Here is an 11,542-nt window from a genome sequence, read left to right on the forward strand (position 1 = left end):
AGAATGTACCTTCACCTATCAGCAGAGAATGTCCCTTAGTCTGTAACACAGTCAAATATATTCTCAAGTAATATTCAAGCATGCCATTCAGCGTGTTAGTACGAGCAGCTCGGGAGCAGCTTGGGAGAACAAGAAAACAGAGACTGCTTTAGATTGTCTTCCCAAAGTGACTCAACTTTATTCACAAGTACAACAGTTTATATAGAGGGTAAAATTCATGAGACAGCAGATTATCAGTTTAAACCAGTACAGACCAAGATAAGGCAGCGTCTTCCTGCCCTTGGGTGAAGAAGCATCCTTTGTGTAGTTTATTAGTTCAGCTACAATTGTGATTATCTCAGCGACATATTTTCAAGGCACAAAACGAAGAGTTCTTACATTAGTGAAATCTGAAACAAACCATTTGGCCTTCAACAGGCGTCTAAAAGATTAAGAAACTAATGTAGCTGAGGGAGTGATCTCTGTGGTATTTCAACCTTGTACCAGCCTGTGATTCTCACACATCAATTCTTGGGTCAAAGAGAAAAATAACTAAAACAAAGGGGCCTTATTGAATGACAGAGTTTTCCTGCATAATGTCACTATAAAACAATATCCAGTAAATGCTCCCATGGTACTAAAATACCTAACACCGCCCTTGACTGTCTCTGATTGGCTTAGACCACGATATGAGCATAGTGTCGTCTGTTGTCGGCCACACAGAGACTTTTTTTTACTCGAACAGCTGCTCCATTTTTTTAGTGACATTATTGAGGAATTAGGTCGCATTTGCAACCAAACTGGCTGCACTCTAGAGCCCTGCTCTATACAGCAGTAGCTGAGGTTCTATGTACACGCATGCACAGTATGTGTTATGGATAAAGGGCTGTGGAAATATGCAAGTAATAGCTATCTAACAGTATAGACATGTACATGCACACATCCATACAAATGTAGGAATCATTTAGAGTGCAGCTCTTCAGTATTTCACAGGAGCTCAAACAGCAGAGTTTTAATGAAGCAGGGGCTGACTGCTGTCTTCTACAGGGGAGGATGCTCACACCTCATCATCAGGTCACCACAGGTGCAGAGTGGTGATGTGGTGAAGGATGGCGGTCTCCTTCAGCCTGGTGGTGCTTCCTCTGCAGGACCTCATTCAGGTCTTGAGCGTGGCTCCTATCTTACAGCTCATGCTGTGTGTGTGTGTGTGTGTGTGTGTGTGTGTGTGTGTGTGTGTGTGTGTGTGTGTGTGTGTGTGTGTGTGTGTGTGTGTGTGTGTGTGTGTGAGACTGAGTGTATCAGGGATGGAATATGCTCTCTGAATACTCCCCCACTCTTGTAAACAGATGTTCCAGACCAGCGGTGTACCAAAAATGCAAAAATGGAGTGCACTCGTAGCAGTGGTGAGACGTGCGTGGATGGAGGTGTTGCACTCCATGGCGACCGAACCAGAGAGTTCCAGGTGAGGTCATGGCCATCGATGTATTTGGACCCGGCCAAGTCCTTCTTCAGCTGTCTCAGTGGTCGATGGCTGGACTACACATTTGCCACAACCTTCCTCGCAGCACTCATGAAACAGCTTCCCCAGCTCATGAACGGACGCGATGCTGTTTTGATCCTGAGAGACAGTTACTTCTACATCTGCATCATCGCTCTCAGCGCCACTCTCCCAAAACTCTTCGTCAGGCTCAACATGAGCTTCCTCCATGAGGCCGCCTCTCTCTGACTCTCTGTCCAGTTCAACATCCAAACTAGGCAGAGGGTGACGTCACACAATGCACTGGCACAAGATGGCGCTGCACATGCTCTAAAACCAGTAACTTTAAACACTTACTGGTCAAATCCATCACAGACCTGACACAGCACCTGAGCGACGGTCCACAGTTCACTGAAACCTCCTCAGAAATGCTGTCATGAAGACATTCTTAATGAAGGGAAACAGGAGGACAGACTGAGGCTGAAAATGACACCAGAACTGGACTGAAGGTCAGAGGAACAGGTGTGATGGAGAGATGGATCCACATCATGGTCAGTGTGTACGAGGAGGTCAGGAGGAGGTCCAGCAGTGAGCGTCTGCAGCCATCTGTGAAGCACGGTGGAGGCTGTGTCATGGTTTCAGGTCAGTCAGTGCTGTTGGAGATCTTAAACTGATGAATTACAGAGTCTGATCCACCACGCAGGAACATCTGGAAACATCTGACTGGCAGCAGCTTCATTTTTCAGCACGCCGATGATCCCAAACACACTGAGAGAGCAGTGAAAGCACACAGGAACACACACACGAGTCATGGAGTCCAGTGTCGAGTGGAGACTGCTTTGTTCCTCCTGAATTGGAGGCCTTGTTTCTTGAAGAGTCAAACACCATCCCGCTCATGCAGCGTTGTAGAGACATGCAGCCAGAGCTGCAAAGCACTGTGGGTGAGCCTCATGCACCCGCGTAGCTTCTACGTCTCTAAGCAGGCCTTAGCCATCACTCGTCATCGCTCGCTGTGTTATCAGTTAAATACAGGGACCAAACAGTGCTGCAAACATGCTTATCTGCTGGGAAGCTTTAACATGGGAGTCTACGGGGACGGGCTCGCTGCTTCCCCTACTGGACGTCAGAGGAACTGCATGTTTTGTGCTTCAGTGTGTTTCCGTCACCACGAGTGTGTGAACAGGTCCTCACAGCATCACACACACACTCCTGCCTTCCTTCCTTATGAGGCCCACTGTCATAATGACTTCAACCACAGACTGACCCGAGCCTCAGCTTGAACACACCGCGAGTCCGAACCCCCCTGCCCCCTAAAGCTGCCACCTGCCCACGTGACTGCACACTGTAAAAAGTAAGTGTCGGTGAAAACGTTGAGAAGTGTTACGGTTCCGTTTCGGAATAACTCGGTGCTGTTGGTTCGTCTGCCTGTGACTAAGCAGCAGACATGCGCGCTGTCACATAAATAAACCCACGTATAAATAAAGGCACGTGACACCCCGTGTGCGCGTGCTCTGGGTGAACCCACACTTTTTCCAGCGCGCTCTGATTCCTTGAAGCCGGACTCGTTTCTGCGCACACGCCAGTTTCGCTTCCGCGTACTTCCCCGCCTCTTGTTGCCGTGAAAGCTACCAGGAAACACACTCGGAGCCGGATCACAGCACACTGACAGCGGCGAACCTGCCGGGGACATGGCAGCCTCTGTGTGCGCCTTCATCCTGGCGCTTTACGCACTGTGCGGCTCCGCAGGTAAGCACACCTTTACTTTGAGGGCAGGTGAGGAGGAGGAGGCGGTCTGACGGAGGGAAAGGCAGCGCAGAGCGTCTGGAGCTCAAAAAGAAAGCTCAGCTAGTGACGAGTGTTTAAACTAAAGCTGTGAGCTGAAACCCAGAGCACAGTCTGCTGTTTACTCAGTCAGACAGGTGAACTTTGACCCCAGCACAAGAGAGTTTTAGTGTCAGCGAACAGCGCTCATGTCTTTGTGTTTGTGCTCAGCCGGCTCAGGAGGGCTCAGCGCACCCACCCACGTCCGACTGACGTCCTACAACATGGACCTGGTGCTCAGGTGGGATCCACCTGAAGGGACGACCGATGTTCTGACCTACACGGCCGAGTACAGGTGAGTCACCGGCGGGTGTGACAGCTTCAGGTGATCGCAGTTTAGTGTCAGAGAACTGAGTCACTTTCAGTTTGAATGTTTACCTTCAGGAGGGCGAGTGCGATCATCACACTTAGGGCTGGGTATCGTCACTGATTTCTAGAATCGATTCAATTCCGATTCACAAGGTCCCGAATCGATTCGATCCACGATTCGATTTAATTCGATTCTATTCAATTTGAATATGGGAAATTTTGACAGTCAGAAATATTATAATTCAGATCAGTACATTTACATATTTTTGTATCTATAAAAAGGAAGCTGACACACGCAAGACTTTATCCAAGGTGTGAGCATCACAGCAGATGCCTTTGTGTCAAAGTAGCTGAAGATAAAACACAGAAAAACATGAAGGTGGTTTTCCTGGCCTGGGATTTTATAAAAATATTCTGCAGTACATCAAAAACGAAAGAAAACCATTAATCAACACATGATTGTAATCTGAAGTTACAGCGGTTTTATTAGAGACACAGCATTTTGCATAATTTCAAAAAGTTTGAATTTGTTCAGTATTGAACGGCAGAAATTAGGTTTTCTTTTCGGAAGTATATAAAACGAAAAAAAGAAAGTCGGCCGACAGCCTGTAAACAACGGTAGTCTTGTGCGTAACAAGTAAGCGAATAATGAAGAAAACAGATTTTTAGACGGGAAACTGTTCTTGAAGTATACTGAGAGAGAGAGGGAGAGAGAGAGCTGTGCATCGTGGTCGAAGCAAAACAGCAAAAGTCAGAGTGAATACATGACGATGTTTATGTGAAGCGTAGTTTGGATCTTCTTTTGCTGCTGGTTCGGTCAATATTGTTTGGAGAGACATCAAACTAACAGCTTTAGAATCAGCGCATAAAGGGCGTGAACACACGGACCCGCCGAATCAGAATCAGCGAGCTGTCGGCTTTCAGCCCCGACCGTGAGAAAGGCGACATCTCACTGATTCTGATCCGTGGGTTCGCGCTGTGTGTTTAAGTCTTTGTGCAGAATCCGTGTTCCTGCTCTCATTTACTGTCTTAGCTGTTTGGTGGTTCTTGAAATTTTGTGAGATTTCACCTGAGATTCTGGCATTTCGGGCAAAATAAATTTATATAAAAAAATCGATTCAGGATTTTAATGAATCGATTTTACGTTATCCAAGCCAGAATCGATTTTAATCGATGAATCGATTATAAAAACCCAGCCCTAATCACACTGCGAGCTAGAAAAGGAAACTTAATCTTTGGGTCTTACTCGTCGCTGTCAGTGGAAAATCAAAGATTCCAGAGCAGCTGGGCTCAGAAATGGACGTTATTCTTCCTCCGAAGAGTCCGATCACCTCAGTGTTTGGGAGCAGGTCACACTTCGCTTTGTCATATTTTTAGTTGCTCTCTGAATCAGGGATGCCAAACATGAGGCCTGGGGACCAGCACCGGCCCACCAGAGGCTCCATTCTGGACAGTTCATAAAGTATTATGAAGAAGTTTTACCTGCAGGACACTGGCTTGGGAATACGTGGAAAGTTAAAATATTCCTAGATCTTTATAAACTACTGACATCATACAGAATGAGTGCACGTTTGCTCACTCCTGCCAAAATAAAAAATGAAAGGCTGCAGCAATAAAACATCCGCTGATGCTTTCTCCTATGAAACCCTTCGGTTCAGCGATGCTGCAGAGCTTCAGGTCCTGCTGGGATTTGTCCCAAGTAAGGCGCGAGCCTTTTCCCAGGGTCTGCATGGACTGAAGGAACAGTGACTGCAGTAAAGCCTGTGAGCGCAGGATGTACTCTGTTCAGGCCACATAGAGGAAGTTGGATAAACTGTCAGTAAGATAATCCATGCAGAATGTGAACTAATGAAATCCGATGTGGCCACAGACCGCCCCTGAGAAGACCCGCCTACCTTGATGTACTCACGCGTACGAGCAAACCTGACCCCCACGACAAGCCCATTACCGTCAGATTATGAAACGCCACCCTATTCAGCTCTTCCCACCATGTCTGTGTCCGATGGGCTCCTGCAAAAAGCTCATTATCTGCAAACTGATGCGCCGCCATCCCTGCATGAGGAAGCACCTGTACCTCCAGGTGAAGCGCTGATGGTGCCTCGCGATGAGGAGACTGAAACAGCCGTGTCCAAAGAAGAAGTACAAACGCAGTTATGGAATCACAAAGTCACAAAAGTTACTCATCCAAGAGCGGGGGAACGGTGAGTTCCAGCTGTTGTTCTGGGAGAGATCATTCTAAGAAGAACGGATTTCATGAGTCTGTATAAATGTGCCCTCGTGTCCAGCATCAGGAGTTTTTCCTGCAGGCAGTATAAATTTGAACCTGATGTCTTTCTGTAGGAACAAACATTTAAAACTCAGCGCTGAGTAAACCTTCCATCACACCTGGATTTACCTGGATGCAGAGGTGCGGCGGTTATTCTGTAGAACGCCGTGCGCTGATGAACAGTGTGTTTGCAGACTCGTGGATTAGTCGTGTTTTTTCTCTCCTGTTGAGATGTCGAGTAAAACCGTCACAGGAACATCTTCGCTTCTTTGTGGGTGTTGACCTCCGACCTCAGCCCCTCCTCCCTGCGCTGTCAGATCTCGGCTTTATGAGGTCGATCTGATGAAGACGTGCGTTCAGGCAGAAGTCAGGAGGCGGAGTCATGTTCAGATGAACAGATTAAACTGCGGTGCGTTTGTGGAACCGAAACAACCGCCGTCATGTCCAAACATAATCTCAGCATCTGATTGGTCAGGGCACAGCCTTCCATCTGTGCCCGGCTCAGGCAAGCCGGCGGCGTTCCCGGGTCTTCTTTGCGTGGACGCAGTGATGATCCTGAGCCCATGCAGATGTGTCCATCCAGCTGTGTGCGCTCTGGAAACACCCGGCCTCCTCTTTAGTTGGCAGACGTCGAGGTTTACACTCTTCTCCAGCCTTTTGTTGCAGCTCGTCCAACTTTTCTGAAAAACGATTCTAAAGCGGTGTCAGTGTCAGCACTCGATGTGCTCCCTTTGTGCGTTTTCAGATGATCCTTAATGATTATTTAAAAACAGTATGCACGTGCTCTGAAACGGTGAGGACAGCGCAGTGACTGCAGACCGGTTTAGTCCTGCTTTGCATATGAATCTGTGATATCTGCACCATCAGTCCTGCTGTTCCACATTTCTGAAAAGCTGCAATCAGATCACTTACAGGAAGAACAGCACCTGCCTTTCTCCTGCTCTCCGGCCCACTGAAGCCATTTTAATATGTGTGGTGTGGTTTGTGAGGACCGTGGTGAAATCGAAGCTGTTATTGTTGCGGTCCAGGTGTTCACACAACAGAAACGTCCTCTTATCTGCAGCGTCTCTGTTCTGGGAAACGCCTCCACTCGACTGACTCGTTAGAAAGCAAACGCACGCTTTTCTGTCCCGATGCACAAACGGTGAACGTGGCGTTCCAGCTTTGATGTAACCAGCACCGCCAGCTCGTGTGAGCGTTAGTTTCTTTGCTTCGTGCCGTCACACGTCCTGCAGGATAAAGTCGTGAGATCTTCTTGAACAGCGGTCGTGTTCCCGAGAGGAGAACATCTGTCTGAAGTCACACCTGTGACGCCATCGCTGTGTTTCTCTGTTACAGAAGCTTAGCAACTGGATACAACAATGGCTGCACAAACACATCAGCCCTCAAATGTGAGTTCACCTCCTCCTCCATCACCGTGCACGGGAGTTACACGGGCAGAGTGCGGGCGCATCGGGGGGCCGAGAGCTCCAGCTGGGTGGAGAGTAACGTCATTGACATGGACAGACACAGTAAGTGAAGCTCGTCATATGTGCGGAGCTCATTTGTCTCTGATCCAGTAGCGTGACACAGAGAGGAAAACCGAGTATTAGCCGATGACGAGCTGATGGGTGTCGTTTATCCCACTGAAACTTTTGCCCGTTTGGCACTCGGGTGGAAATTTTAGCTCTGTGCTAAAAAACCAGCCCATAGTGATTGGAGAGGGGATCTAACCCCTGCAGTTATCTGCATTTGAAACTATGAAATCTGCAGGCACAAAGCAAGACCTTTGCTTCTGGGAGCTTTTGGTATCCTCTCGTTGGCCACTTCTACTGGACAGAGCTGAAGCTTTTCCAGTTGTGCCACATGTGCTCCACAGTGGGAAATGTTGCTCTAACTCCCATCGGCTGCTCAGTTTTGTTCCAAGCTTCCATGTTAGTGGATTTCCAGGCCAAGACTTTCCCCTCTGTCGTCTGGTATTTACAAAGGAAGAGGCTAAAAAGCCAGCTGACAATTATAAGGCAGCAGATAATAACCCTCACAGCTGACTTGTAGATGATTAAGGTTATTTTCCCTCGTGTAATGTCATCATTGATCTAACAGAACAAGTTTTGGGAGGTAAAATGAAAGATTGGTGAATGAGACCATTTGGTGGCTCTCAGAGAAGCTTCCTGAGATCAGGATGGTCCCCTTCAGCTCCGGTTCAGACTGTGGCAGCAGCTGTGTGGGGAGTCTGCAGTTATGCAATGACTGCTTCAGCAGGGGACGTCTGAAGAGCCTCGCTGAGCTGAAGACGATCAGAAATGAAACCGTGAGCGAGCTTTTCAGCGTCTCGCTCGTCAGAGCTCTCGCCGTCGCTGACTTCAGTCCAGTCAGAGTGAAATCCTGGTTTCTGTGTTTCTGTCTGTGTCCTCAGTGAAACCGTCTGCCGTCATGGTGGGAACCTCCCCAGCTCCAAGCACACTGGCATAACAGAGCTGTAGCAGATGGAGTGGACTGTTAGAGAAGCTGCAGCTTTGATTTTGTCCAATAAAAACGTCTCTCCACATCTGTCCCCCTCAGCCTTCATCGGTCCACCTGATGTGACTCTTCATGTCACTGGGACATCTTTGGAAGTCAGCATTAAAGACCCAGTGTTCAAGCAGTCAGAACTGAGGGAGACGTACACCTCGGCCACCTATAACATCACCTACTGGAAGAGCAGCTCGAAGGAAGAGGTGGGAACGCCGGTTTGTAGTTTTAGCTTCTAATATTATTAGAAGCTAACATTATGCCAGCTAATATCAGGCTCCAGTGTCCTAAAATCACACTTTCCCTCTGATAAACAGTTTGATTACGTTCTCATATCACACGAGAGTTTGTTCACAAAGCGTCTGGGTGCAACAATGTTAGATGCACAATAAAGTTTCATTAAACCAGCTAAAAGCAGCAGAAACAGCATTGCTAAGGACACTTAAGCATAAGCTCAACAACTCATGGCTGAGCTCCCCTGACTTGCACTGGCCTCCTGTCACAGAGCTTCACAGCCTCTTTCAGATTAAATAAAGGTGGCGGCGTCTCGCCCACCAGTGACAGCTGAGGTAAACAGCACTGACAGCCTTCCACAGGCTTGGAGGTGGACGCGGTCCAAACAGTAGCAGGAATACGGCCACAACCGTTATGATGTACAGTCCAAATTTCATGTGTTTAATCTCTCATAGAAGCATGTTTGTCCTACAGCAGCCACCGTAGTTAGAGCTACGCACTTAAAGTGTGAGGGGTAAGAAACTGCTGACAGCTAGTGATGATGTTTTACACACTGTAACTAGGGATGCACCGATACTGGTATCGGTGCATCCCTAACTGTAACTTTTAAAAATTCAAAGAGTGAAAACAGTGAAATCAGCTGAGCTCCTCTGCTGCCTCCTACAGGTAGAAACAATGAGTGACATGATGCAGGACCGAGTGGTTCTTAGTGACCTGGACCCGCTGAGCGAATACTGCGTCCAGGTCCAAATCATCACCAACATGAACCCCAGACCGAGCGAGTACAGCGACGTCGTCTGTGAGCGCACCGGTGACGGTAGGCACCGCCGTCACACAGCCGTCACAATCGCTCAAGGTGTCGCTGATGGGCTCACCTGCTGCTGTGTGGTTTTCTTACAGTGGATGCAGCTCCGTGGGTGGCGGCCGTGGTGGCGTTTGTGGTCATGGCCACGGTGGTGGCTCTGGTGGTGACTCTGGTGGTCTACTGGAAACAGATCTCCAAGTTCCTGTGCCCAGAAGTCGTGCTGCCGCCACACTTTAAAGAGGTGTGTGTGTGTGTGTGTGTGTGTGTGTGTGTGTGTGTGTGTGTGTGTGTGTGTGTGTGTGCGCGTGTGTGTGTTCTTTAATCTAACACTGACCTTTCTGCCCCGCCCCCTCAGTCTCTGCTGCTGAATGATCCCAACTCCATCTACCCAGTCTCGCTGCCCTCTGAGCACTGCGACCACGTCAGCATCGTAGCAGACCACAGGACTGAGGAGGAAGGAGGGTGCAGCACTCAGCCTGATACCTCACAGGATGGGGGCTAGGAGGCGCAGGAGGGGGTGGGATGCACTTTAAAGACTCTGAGAATCGGCCTCTGACTGTGAGGTTTTAGAGCTGTGAACTCTGCAGCAGTGAAGTGATGAAGACGAGCAAGAACAGGTGAAGCTGGCCCAGGTGAAGCTGTTCCCACTGTCACAGGCTGCTGTTTATACTTTAATAGTTTATTCATGTCAATGTAAATGTTTTGCTTTCTACTGGTTTTTTAATGGTTTTAATGGTCGGAGGTTAACCGAAGCCTGTGCTGCTCCTGCTCGTAGGAACCAGGTGACCCGATGCTGGGCTGTACTGAGACAGTCTGGGTCTTTTACTGCTCTGTCTTCGTAGCCCAGTTTAATTACGTGTTCAGTAACTGGATTACAACATAACTACATGTGAAGGTGTAGCCCTGCAGGCTGTGTGTTTGGGTGTAGTAATAACTGATGTGGGGATGAGGTTGGCTTGGGTTTGCCACCAGCTGCTGTGAGACCTCGCCGTCCTCTGCTGTTTCCAGCGGGTTCACCTTGGATCTCCATCAGGCAGGATTCGGGCCGTCCAGCAGAACTTATGATGAAGAAGTGTGAACACTGTAAATACTCTGATTTATTTCTAATAAAAGTCTTTGTGACGGATGAAATGCTTCTGATTGTTCTTCGCTACAGAAACACGTGAAACATCGTTTTAAATCAGACTCAAACTTGGCTGCTGGTGTTCCAGATCAAGTGGCGTTGGTCAAACAGATGTGTGGTAGACTTGCTTTTCAGGACTCCATTTGAGTGCTCACAAAGTAAACTGCACGCTTTAGTTGTGAAGCGAAAACGCTGAAATCGCAGTAATAACACGTGCGAGGGGAACGATAACAACGACAAGATTCTCCAGATCGTTTGCTCTGTCCTGTGAACTGCATCGGCGTGGTGTCAGTCGTTTGGTGTTTCTGCGATCGTGCGAGAGAACATCACCAGGGAAACTTTTTGAATATTTTATTGTTCAGCAGCAACAAGACTGACGGAGTGTGTTTGAGGGAAGCTCACAAATGTCAGGGAGGAAATATTTGATGTTTATTTGCTGGTTTGTCGGTAGCAGCTCCTGAAAAGCAAGTCTACCACACATCTGTTCGAGCAACTGTTGCCAACCAAGTTGATTTTGCCTCTGACAAAGACGACTCCTCAGCCAGGCCTCATTTCAAAGCCCTGTAGCGCCACCCTGAGGCCCCAGTGCTACCTGTACACGGGCCGTTGAGGCCAGCAGGAGGCGCTCCAGTTGAACTTGTTTTCCCATCAGTCACTGCGTGGACGCACACTTCAGCTGCATTTATGAATCATTTGAACCCTCCTTTATTTATTTTGTGCATCTCGATGATGTTTTGTTCTGCTGGGCTGTTCTTTTGGTCCGGCTCTCAGACTAAAGGTCAGCTGTCACATCACATCACATGTTTTTTTTACAGGCTACTGACAAAAAAACAAACACTTTTAACCACATCCTCGCTGAAAACACAGAAATGCAGAACTTCAGCAGCACAGGAAGTTTCAGGGTTTTACTCAGAACCAGAAAAACTTTATTTTGAGACGTGAGGCAGAGCCTTCAGTTTTCAGGCCCCTCTTCTGTGGAACCAGTTTGGATTCAGGAGACAGACACTATCTCTACTTTCAAGATCAGGCTTCAAACTT

At 48.2% G+C, this 11,542-nt stretch overlaps 1 protein-coding gene across 1 annotated transcript; it reads left to right on the top strand.

The window, feature by feature from the left end:
- The first annotated feature begins 1,823 nt into the window (after positions 1-1,823).
- Positions 1,824-10,499, top strand: LOC146691402 (interleukin-10 receptor subunit beta-like). Its single transcript, XM_085434816.1, has 7 exons — positions 1,824-3,202; positions 3,449-3,572; positions 7,191-7,363; positions 8,394-8,548; positions 9,243-9,393; positions 9,477-9,622; positions 9,737-10,499. The coding sequence occupies exons 1-7, from the start codon at positions 3,145-3,147 to the stop codon at positions 9,881-9,883; spliced, it is 954 nt and encodes a 317-aa protein (XP_085290942.1). The 5' UTR covers positions 1,824-3,144; the 3' UTR covers positions 9,884-10,499.
- Positions 10,500-11,542: the final 1,043 nt, after the last annotated feature.

This window comes from Copadichromis virginalis, linkage group LG16 (assembly GCF_057382275.1).
Source record: "Copadichromis virginalis isolate Kocher_CV1m ecotype Utaka linkage group LG16, C_Virginalis_male_GT1.1, whole genome shotgun sequence".
Classification (NCBI taxonomy): Eukaryota; Metazoa; Chordata; class Actinopteri; order Cichliformes; family Cichlidae; genus Copadichromis; species Copadichromis virginalis.